This window comes from Lissotriton helveticus, chromosome 12, assembly GCF_964261635.1.
Source record: "Lissotriton helveticus chromosome 12, aLisHel1.1, whole genome shotgun sequence".
NCBI classification, from domain to species: Eukaryota; Metazoa; Chordata; class Amphibia; order Caudata; family Salamandridae; genus Lissotriton; species Lissotriton helveticus.
In genome coordinates this window covers 374,189,576-374,201,325 of record NC_136073.1, presented here as the reverse complement: position 1 = coordinate 374,201,325, position 11,750 = coordinate 374,189,576, and the positions used below count along the sequence as shown (strand labels likewise).

General features: G+C 46.5%; 1 protein-coding gene across 4 annotated transcripts in view; it reads right to left on the bottom strand.

Moving 5' to 3' along the window:
* Positions 1-3,718: 3,718 nt before the first annotated feature.
* The window catches only part of TDRD12 (tudor domain containing 12), a 3,388,409-nt gene continuing 3,380,377 nt past the window's right edge, over positions 3,719-11,750 (bottom strand). For all 4 annotated transcript variants that reach the window (XM_078668261.1, XM_078668260.1, XM_078668262.1 and 1 more), the window contains one exon: positions 3,719-4,591. In XM_078668261.1, the coding sequence (XP_078524387.1) occupies positions 4,509-4,591 (83 nt within the window). In that variant the 3' untranslated portion in view covers positions 3,719-4,508. The remainder of the gene's footprint in view (positions 4,592-11,750) is intronic.

Genomic DNA, 11,750 nt, shown 5'->3' with positions numbered 1-11,750 from the left:
CTGGAATCCGTTACTGATAGGAGACCAGAACATGGTCTCATGTCGCCATACATCACTACTCAGCTATTTTACTTACTTCAAATTCCGCACCTAATGATGGGGAGAGTCTTGGTAGTGTAAACAGTCTATAAAGCAACATAATTGCTATAATAAGAAAAGAAGACTAGACTTACTTGGCAATAGCACTTGTTACTATACTTATTTTAAACATCTTGAAATACATGCATGACTCGCCCCTAAAAACGGAATCCTTTTCCCTAGCTAGGCACCACGTCAAGCCATAACTGTCAAGTCCATAAACCATGAGTGAGGAGTCTGTGGTATGATTGGTGTATGCGTATCCAATCTTTGTATACTCAGAATTTCAGTAGAACGTTTTCAAAAGAAGAGGAGGCTTGCTGATTCTGGAAGCAGACAAAGACACACATGAAAAAATGCTTAGCAAAACTGTTTAGAACTCCTCCTTGGGCCCACACAGATCTTCTAGCATAGGCGATCTGAAAAATAGAACAATAGAAGCCTTGATCCAATATTATCTGGTTTCCTTAGTCAATAGTAGCCTTTGCCTATGAAGTGCACTCATTCTCAAAGAACAGTCTATCCACTCTGACATTTTCTGTCAGTAAGACGTGATGATGAAAAACTTGTTTAGTAATGAAATAGCAAAGCTCTGCTTTTATTCTGGAAAGATGGAAAGCAAGCCTGTTATTTCCAGCAAAATCCGACTGCTATAAGATTTAACTACCATTTACTTCTTTTTAGTACCAGTGAGGTTTCAGCAGCACTTTGATGTGCTTCAGTATTGGCAGTGTAGCCAGCTACATGACACACCATCTGACTTTTAAAGCTTTGGCACTAGGGTCCACGAAATTGACAGTCGTAATCAGCATTCCAATTAAGCAATTCCCCGTTGCTTTTTAACTCACCAAAGCTAAAAACGTTATATTTCAATGCAGTGAGGAATCAGGAATGGGAGCTATCTTACATACTCAACTTTCTCTGATTTGTCAATTTAGCCTCTACGACACAGCTAAGCCTAAGCCAATGTCACTAATATAATTTTGCACCCTAATTCCAAATGTTAAGAGTGCAAAAAAGATTAACGCTGGACATTACACAATGTGGTCAAGTGGAGAAGAACAGATTAGAATTTAGGTCTTAGGATGTCACAGTGTGGAACACAGCCACTAGATAACATTTCCAACAAGTGGAAAGAGTATGCAGTGTAAACACATGGAGGAGAAGATAGCTTGAGGCAAGAGCAATAAAGAATAGCCTTAGAACACCTAGTAACTTTACTGGTATACAATGAGCTTGACAACTGATAGTATCAGAGTGGAAGAGTACAGCCTGTTTGCATATCGCCAGAGTACTGAAATGTTTTCCTAGATGGAGAAATCCCTTTCCAGGCATGCCAAAAAGCTACAGGGTGTTTTTGATATGTTCAAATACTCAGTTTGCACAAATACTGTAGACTTTTTGAACATTGACTGTAGGTAATCAAAGACACTGACAAGGTTTGTTAATAACCACACAGCTACAAAGCTGTGGGTGTCCACTGTCTTCCAATTTTTCAAGTCGTAAGTTCCATTTTCAGGTGTCAAAGTCAGCAGATCCTAATTCTGTGGTCAGAATCTGTACTTTAAGTCCACAATAAGCACATTTTTACACTTAAGTTGAACTCGAATCAGAGCAGAAAAGGATGTGAATAGGTCATCAATTTTTATATGAAATATACGTTGACCTGGGAATTCTAGTCCTGTACACCCACACTGTGATTATCTTCAAATCACTTAATCTATCTGTGCCTCAAGTTCACAACCTTCCAAAATTCGGCAGCATGAAAAAAAAGAGCTGGATCCCACTACTGAGCCCTACTTTTAAAAAATGGCCATACGGAACGAGGACACATGTTTTTTCCTTTTCCCATTTATATGATGGCGTTTTGATATTCGTTTCCTTAAGACCCTTTAAGATAAAAGCTGGCAATTCAGCTTTTAAAGTTTGAAGTCCAATACGATTTTCTTTTGTGGCTAAGACCCCCACTACTAGGCTGTGCAGGGCGGCATACCGAACACACGTTTCCTACTTCAGATTACAGTGGATCACGGCTTTGTCCTTTTACTATACTCATCATTATCATAATTGAAGGGGTTTGGTAGGGCAAAGATGGTAAAGCCTTCACATACTACAGCATAATAGTTTTAGGTTTCTTACCCTTACGACCTCAAACTGAGAAACCTCTCAATTAAACTGAACTCAGACTGACGATTTAACTGCTTGTCTTAACTCGCGCTTTTCATTTTGCCTTTGTTAGACCAACACTATTTCTAAGAAAACTACATAAAACAGTAAACCGGATAGAAGATTTAATGTGCCTACAAAGAAGTGCACTGTATTTTAAAGGATGAACCAAAAAGCAAAAAAGTGTGGAATCGCCATTGCACACAAATAAAGAGGAAAAAAAGTAGAGGGAAGATCACAAAACCTGCAAAAGATCCATGGAAACCTCAGTTTCTCCCGTAAAGATGACAGGTTTTCCTAAGCATAGCCAAGGACGAGTTTGGGTATAACTGAAGTTCACACCTCACAGGAAACCACTAAAAGCTTTTCCAAAATCACACTGAAAAGTAACACTGTCAAAATAATATGCACTATTTTTAATTCCGATATAATTTAAGATTTGATCGCCAATATGCAATAAAAATAAAAGGAGAGATTTTGTTCCAGAACAGTGATGTGGCAATGGTGCGATGTGCTCTCGTGCAAGCAATGGAAATGTGCCACTAGACAGTTTGGTTGCATTATACAAATGTACATATAAATAAGGAACCAGATGACCCCATATACCGCTAAGTCCCGGTGCCACTGGTTCCGATGCACCCCCATTCTTGAAATAAGGGGTAGGGGATGGGAGAAACACAAAACACTAAAACGGCAGCAAAAAACCATTTAAGGTACAATAAGTAAGGGGTGTTCAGTGGACTCGGTGTTACAGAAGCGTCACCCACTATTCTAACTGGGAATACACAACCTCAGCCTGACACTTGTTGTTAATCATAACAGTCTTATTACAAGTAAACAAAAATGTATAATCGTGAAAAAAAATACTCTAAGCGTATTTATGGGGAACTACACAAAATATTTTCCTGGAATCCTCCCATTGCACAGGAAAATGCAATATTAGCATGTGAAAACGAGAATTTTATATGCAGTCCCTGTTTTTACCTTTTGTAAAAAAGATTGTTACATTAAATGTGCATTTGGCAACATCCTTGGGTTGTAACATCAACAATATTCTTCTGAATGAGCAAATTACATACATACATACATACAGAAGGGGACAACAGTACTTTACAAACAAGCAAGCATGGCTTTCACTACAACCTTGAAGTTGCATGAGAAGCAAAATATTACAAATTGCTACTGAGAGTCACTGTGATTTTGGGTTCACACGCTTAGGAGTATCTAATGAAAAGCATGTCTTACCTGGGCAGCCGTTCTGAACTGAGCATAATATGGAAAGTCCCGGTTAACCAGGTGTATGTGTGTGTGTGTGTGTGTATATATATATATATGTATATATATATGTGTGTATATATATATGTGTGTGTGTGTATATATATATATATGTATATATATATATATATATATATATATATATATATATATATATATATATATATATATATATATATATATATATAAAAGTGTGGGTGTAACATTACTGCTCAAGGCCCCATTTCAATGCGCGTTCCTGATAGCCATTGGAGGCTTTTTAGCTAACAGTAATTGTTGTAGAGGCATTGGGTAGCATACACTTAATAGGGAAGCAAAACTACAAGTTCGTGAATGTAAAGTACTGTTGCCTATAAAGGCAGACAGAAAAAATAAGTCACACACGACACCTAGGAAACCACTGAAGGAGTGAGGATGTCACACTCCTGAAAAGTCAGATTTACAATGCTAAAAACTGGACGTTTCCATATCCATTCTGACTGCCCATTTTACTGAGATTGCCACCAGGGTTGCTGATTGGGTATTTGTAGTGATTAATTCGAATTCATTTCACGTAGGTCATCTGGGGTGACCCAATGGCATTGTACATTTAAACCAACCCGAAGCAGATTCTACCAGGCAAGCTTTATATTCTAGCGCTGAAGTGCCCAAAAGTTACAAATGTATGAGGAAGGGGACACTGAATTTGAATTGTTCGTTGGCAACACAACTAAAACATTATAGAGAAAACCTTTACATTTAACGCTATATATATGCTGGAATACAATACAAGTGCTACAGGTAGGTTGGAGGCTCAAACGCTATCTGATAAAGTGATATCAGGGACGTTTTCTATAAACAGCGAGCCCTCTTGAAAGACAAAATCTGAAGACTTCTTGGAACCAGAATACCACTAGCTATAAAAAATGGTTCAAATATTCTGTTTTGAGAAGGAGCGGGCGGTGGCAGACTTCGATTTTTTGAGAATATACGGTTGGAATCTTGAATAGTTAATCGCTTTCAGATTCGCTCTTCTCCGATGAGTCTCCTTCCTCGTGATCGGCTGTGTATATTTTTGGGGCGCATGATAGAGCTAACAGAAGGGGGAAAAAATGTAAATTAGAATAGAAAACAAATTTGAATAAGAAATCTGCTAGTACTACACAATTTTTTTTCCTGAATAAATAGGAAACATCAGCCAACCGAACTGAGGAGCGAAGTGGAAAGAAACTAAGCAAGTGAATTTTTTGTAACCCTATAAACGTTCTCTCCATAAAGATTCATTCACACTTTGAACTCGCACACCCTCAGGGCGAGTGCACAAAACTATTATGAGAATGATTAATTTACACAGTAAGGCGAAAGTACAATTTTCAGGTCTGGCTGGAGACCGTTTTAACTGCTTTGCTAGATCAAAATAACAAAAAAGTAATAAACAAAAATATATATACTAATGCACGGAGTGGCTTTGGTCAGCCCTTCTCGTCTGCTGATAAACTCAAGTGCTATTCTCATTTTGCTTTTGTCCAAAAAAACAAGTCTATCGGTTACTTGTCTTTTCTTTTAAAAATATATCTTTTTGGGCATTTTGATGTTACAGGCTTATTTCAACATGCACAGTCATACATATAGCATCCACTGGTGATTAGATTCGTATGGCATACCCAAGATTATTCACATTAAGTTCCATTCTATATTTGTGGACGGTAACCTATGCTTCAAACATTACTTGTCTCAGATATGTTCACTGTACTTTGATCTATGTGAACTCGAGGGAGCTAGTTATAACTATAGGTAAAAATGAACAAGTTACTTACTTTCGGTAACAATATATCTGTAAGAGACATAGATTAGTTATAGATTCCTTATCTTTAGAATTACCCCCAGGTGTCAGACTGGATCAGGAGAATTTTTTAGTCGGCAGTACCCCTGCACGTCGAAAGGTGGCATCGGTCGACTCCGTGTCCTCGCGTGCGGACGTCTCATTTGTTTACACAACATTCCACGACAGAAGAGTAGGGCCATGAAAGACACTGACCACCGGTGCACAAAACAAGGGCCCTGAAAGGGATTCCCTGACCCCAGAACGGGGAGGATGGGTGGGGCAGTAAGGAATCTATAACTATTCTATGTCTCTTACAGATATATTGTACCGAAGGTAAGTAACTTGTTCATCTGAAAGAGACAATTAGTTATAGATTCCTTAACTTTAGAATGGATACCCCAGCATGGCCAAATAAGCCGTCTCACCAGACTTGGCTGTCCAGGCAGTAGTGTTTTGTGAATGTGTGCAGAGATGCCCACGTAGCTGCCTGACAGATGTCATTGAGGGGGACTCCCCGTCCCAAAGCAGTGGTAGCCTCCGTCGCCCTGGTGGAATGGGCGCCAACTGCACAGAAGGCTCCTTCTTCGCCAATCAATCATGGGATTTCAAGCACGCTACCCACCCGTGAGGGTCTCAAGGCGCTGGTGGGGAGGGGGGAGGGGGGAGGAAGGAGGGAGGGAGGGGGTCAGCACGTTAGTTAGCCAATTAGCCAGGTCTTCAGAGTCTCCCTGAAGGTGTTGAGGGCGGGGAAGCGTCTGATGTCTGCTGGTAGCTCGTTTCAGGTCTTGGTGGCAATGTGAGAGAAGGATCTTCCGCCGGCTCTGGCTCTGCGGATGCGTGGGGTTTCGGCCAGTGTGCAGTTGGAAGATCGGAGGTTTCTTTTGGGTGCGTGGAAGTTGATTCTGGTGTTGAGGTATTTGGGTCCGTTGTTGTGTAGGCATTTGTAGGAGTGAGTGAGGATTTTGAAGGTGACTCTTTTATCCACGGGAAGCCAGTGGAGTTTTCGTAAGTGGTGGCTGATGTGTTCGTGCCGGGGATGTCAAGGACGAGTCTGGCGGCGGTGTTCTGTATAGTCTGGAGTTTGCAGAGCAGGGACTTGTTGATGCCGGCGTAGAGTGCGCTTCCACAGTCCAGTCTGCTGGTGATGAGTGCGTGGGTGATTGTCTTCCTTGACTTAGGGGGATCCATTTGAAGGTCTTGGGAAGTATGCGGAGGGTGTTGAAGCAGCTGGATGTGACGGCATTGACTTGTCGGTTCATTGTGAGTGATGAGTCGAGTATGATGCCGAGGTTCTTGGTGTGGTCCGAAGGGGTAGGTGGACTTACGAGGGCAGTCGGCCACCAGGTGTAGTCCCATGCTGAAGTGGTGGTTTAAAGGACGAGGACTTCTGTCTTCTCGGCATTGAGTTTAAAGCAGCTGTTGGTCATCCAGACTGCGAAGTCTTTCATTCCTTTCTGGAAGTTGAGTTTGGCTGTGGTGGAGTCTCGGGTGCGGATGAGCTGGGTGTCGTCAGTGTAGGATACGATGTTGAGGCCGTGTTGTATGACGATAGCTGTGAGGGGGGCCATGTAGATGTTGAAGAGGGTCGGGCTCAGTGATGACCACTGCTGACTCCGCAGGTGATTTCCGTGGGATCGGAGAGGAAGGGTGGTAGTCTGATTCTCTAGCTTCTTCCGGTGAGCAACAACCGGATCCAGTCCAGGGCTGTTTCTTGTATGCTGGCGTCGTGCAGTCTGGCAACTAGTGTGCGGTGAGAGACAGTGTTGAAGGCCGCTGACAGGTCGAGTAGGATAAGGGCTGCAGAGTGGCCTTGGTCCAGGAGGGTGAGGGTGTGGATGTCGTTTGTGGCGGCGTGTAGGGTGGTCTCGGTGCTGTGGTTGCTTCGGAATCCGGATTGGGACGGGTCGACTATGGCGTTCTCACCGATGAATCATGTCAGTTCCCTGTTGACTGTTTTCTCTGCAACTTTGGCTGCGACGTGGAGGAGCGAGATGGGCCGGTAGTTCTTGAGGTCGGTGGGGTCCGCAGTGGGCTTCTTGAGCAGGGGCCTGACTTCTGCGCGCATCCAGTCATCTGGGAAGGTGCCTGTTTTGAAGGTGGTGTTGATGGTGCTTTGCATTTCTGGTGAGATGGCGGCTGCAGCTCTGTGGTAGAGGTGAAGAGGGCAGGGGTCAGTGCCCCCCCCCCCGAGTAGATGCCTTTCATGGTCGAGGCGGTGTCCTCGGTTGTGATTGGAGTCCAGTTGGAGATGGTGGGTTGGCTGGTGTCTTTGTGGGGCAGGGGGCCGGCTGTGGTGCCTGGAAGATGGTCGACGTAGTTGTTGTAAGGGTTTTGATCTAGAGGTGAAAGTAGGTTCCAAGTTTGTCACAGAGGTCTTGGGACAGGGTGATGTTTGCACCTTCGCTGCGTGGGTTGGTGAATTCCTGAATGACACTGAAGAGTTCCCTTGAGTTGGTGGAGTTAGCGAGAATTTTGTTGTGGATGAAGTTCCTCTTTGTGGTTTTGATTTGGTTATGGTAGTCCGTCATTGCGTATTTGTAGGTGGAGTAGTTTTTGGTTGTCTTGGTGTTTCTCCAGTTCTTCTCCAAGCGTCTGCAGGCACGCCTGGCCTCTTGCAGAGCGGTGGTGTACCAGGCGGCTTTCCTGGGGCTCTGTTTGTCGGGGTTTCGTAGCGGGGCGAGCTCATCTGCGCAGTTGGAGATCCAAGTGTGGAGTTCTCTGGCTGGATGTCCAGGTGTGGTTGTCTCAGGTGAGGGTGGAGTTGAGTTGCTCGTCGGTGACCTTGCTCCTGTTCCTCTGTGGTGGGGTGGGGCTGATTTGGATGCCCTGGGTTTGTCGACAGTGAAGTGTTCGCAGTGGTGGTTGGTCCATGGGGGTTGTGTTGTGTGGCTGAAGTGGACTCTGTTTCCTGTGGCGAAGATGGGGTCGAGGGTGTGTTCGGCTCTATGGGTCGGTGTGGTGACGGGTTGTTCAAGTCCGATGTTGGTGAGGTTGTCATGAAGGGTGGTGGAGTTGAGGTCGCTGGGGTTGTCGAGGTGGAAGGTCAGGTCTCCAATGAGTATGTCGTTTTTTTTAATATAAATCTTTTTATTGAGTCAACGACCAAACCGTGGCCCAAATGATCGCACATGAGGAACAGAAAGGGGCACAAAAGGACATACAGGGAACACATTATTACAGCAATACCATGGCATAGAACAGTCGTACGATAAATCTCTTATACTTCTTCCTGAAGTACCGACCACCGAGGCTGTGGGGGTTCACAAATGTTACCTCTGTAGTCATTCCATTTGTCCCACACCTCCCCCCACTTTTTGGGGCACCCCCGGGCCACGTACACAGTTCTCTCCTGGAGCATGCACCAGTCCATGTCCCGCTTCCATTCGGTGAGTCGTGGGGGCAGGACTGCCCCCCAATGCCTTGCAATGTTGCGCTTAGCTACCACTTGGCCAAGCGTGACCCAGAGTCTCCACCTCGCTGGCAGGTCTGTTGGCTCCCAGATGTTCAAAATACAACGTTTCGCCTCAGGGCGCAACTCCACCCCCCAAACCTCCTGCATGCATGGTACCACTTTTTTCCAATATATCCGCAGTATCGGGCACTCCCACACCATGTGGAAAAAGGAACCATCCATCCCGCACCCCCGTTTACAGCCATCCTCCTCACTCCTACCCATTCTTTTCAGCCTGGTGCTAGAAATATACACTCTGTGCAGAATTTTTTGTTGGATAAGTCGCAGTCTGGACGAGATAGCCACTTCCTTAGGGGCGGCCAGCGCACATTTCCACTCTTCCTTATCGATTTCAAGACCATCCGCCTCCCACCTCCCTTTAAGGCCAAGAAGCAAATCAGGGAGGTTGTTGATCAGTTTTCTATATGTGAGAGAGATTGCGTGTTCCTGAATGTGACCATCTAGCAACCTATCCTTCAGGGGGGAGGCTTGCGGGGGCATCGTACCATGTGGGATGTTCTTTTGAAGGGAGTGTCTGACTTGCAGGTACCTGAAATTTTCAGTGTTCGCTAGGTCATATGTGTTTTTCAAGGATATGAAGGATTTAACCCCGCCAGAGTCCCAGAGGTCTTTGACTTGGGAAATACCAATGAGGTCCCAATTCCGGAACCCCTTAGTGCGACCCAGGAGTTCCAGTTGCTCGGAGGCCCAGAGTGGGGTGGCCATGGTGAGAGTGTTGAACCAGCCCATCTTCCATTGGACAATGTGCCACAATTGCACCGAGTGGCGAGTCGGTCCTGTAAGTTCGTATCTAGCTGGCCTTGAGTAAAGTGCTGCTTCAAAGTTCTCCCCTGGGAGGATACACCTGTCCATTCCGTACCCAGGATCGTTGCCATCACAGTATGTGCCTTGATTAATAGCCGAGAGGTGTGCGGCCTAGTAGTACCTGCGGATATCAGGTAGAGCGATCCCTCCATCGTACCACCCAAGAGTCAATTTCTGCAAGGCTATCCGAGGAGTTCCCGACCACAGAAGGTTTCTCTGCGCCGCCTCAACGGCTGCAAAGTATGACGATGGTACAAGATCGGGGTAGTTCTGCAGGGCGTATAGGAACCTGGGCAGCGCCCGGCCCAGCAGGGACAACGGGAGCTTTTGCCAGGTCGCGGAGTCACGCTTAAGCCGCTGGAGGGGTGGGAGGAGGTTCCTGTCATACATGGCGGTTTTATCCTTGGAGACAAAGACGCCCAGATATGTGAAGCCCTCAGAGACCACCTTTATAGGACAGTCGCGAGGAAGCACAGGGGGGCTGCCGTGCAGGACGTATAGGAGTGACTTACTCCAGTTGATGCTGTATCCCGAGTTCCTCCTGAAGTTCGTGAAGATGTCCAGCGCTACAATTAGTGACTTCCGGGGTCGTGAGAGGTAGAGGAGGATGTTGTCGGCGTACAACGAGATCCTGTCCTCCCAGCTATCTGCCCACCGAAGCCCCTTTAGGGAAACGTCCTGTCTAATCCAGGCGGCCAATGGCTCAAGGGACAGGGCAAACAACAGGGGCGAGAGCGGGCACCCTTGACTTGTCCCCCTCTCGAGGGAAAAGGCCTCTGAGACTTTGTTATTGACGACCACCTGGGCCAGGGGCTCCGAGTAGAGGAGTCTTACCCAAGAGATGAAACACGGGCCGAAACACAACTTACGAAGGACCGCCATCATATATGGCCATTCAAGGGTATCAAAAGCCATAGTGGCGTCAAGTGACACCACTACCGCATCGTCACGTAACGTATGGCATCTCCCCATCACCCCATTGAGTCGACAGAGATTGAGTGCCGTGTTACGGTGGGGCATAAATCCCGATTGCTCCGGATGGACCAGTGTGGTGAGAACCGGCTGAAGTTGGTAGGCCAAGACTTTCGCAAGTATCTTGGGTTCTGCATTAAGCAGGGAGATAGGCCTGTATGAGGCACAAACTTCCCTGGGTTTCCCTTCTTTAGGAATCGCCCCGATTGTGGCAAGACGTTGATCGTGAGGCAGTATCCCCTTGGATTTGCTTTCGTCGAACATTCGCTTAAGATATGGGCTGATGCCATCAGGTTTGAACTTGTAGAGCTCAATTGGAAGGCCGTGGGCCCAACGCCTTACCGGGAAAGAGATCTCGCTCCACCTCTGCCGTGGTGAGCGGCGCCTCAAGGAGCTCGCGCTCCACGTCTGAGACGGCAGGCATCCTGATGTCAGCCAAGAGTTCAACTGAGTCTTCCTCCGGACGATCAGACTCCCTGCTATACACTGTTTGGAAATGACGAGCAAATTCAGCAACAATGTCAGTGACTGTGGCGCCCGCTGCTGTCTGGAGCTCAGCCACAACCCTGCTTGCCTGTTGCTTCTTGTCAAGCCACACCAGTAGCTTACCCGCTTTATCTCCCTGATCGTATATCCTGACCTCCCTAGCAGTGGCCATCTTTTTAGCCGCCTCTGTCTTGAGGGACAACCGATGGCGCACCCCAGGTGTGTCCTCCCTGCGCGCCACCTCCTCCAGCGTCCCAAGGTCGGCCTCCACCGTAGCCAACTGCGCCTTAATGTCTTTGCGTCGGCCGGCAATTGCCGAGAGCGCCTCTCCTCTGAAGACCGTCTTAAAGGCCTCCCAGAGTATCACAGCCGATTCCACCGACCCGTCATTACCTTTGAAATTATTGTCTATCGAGAGGGAAAGCGCCTTTCGGAGGTACTCAATCCGGAGATACCAAGCATTGATAGGCGCGATGCACCCCTCCCGTCTATTCCCGACGGTAAGGTGAGCTAAAATCTGTGAGTGGTCAGAGACACCCCTCGCCAGGTGTGTGGCGTCACGCACCTCGGTGTCACGATGTAGGGGGGGGTGGGAATATAATCAAGGCGGGAGAAAGAGTGGTGCGGCCCCAAGAAGAATGTATACGGTGAGTCCGTAGGGTGTGCCAGACGCCAGACATCCGTGAGGCCAAA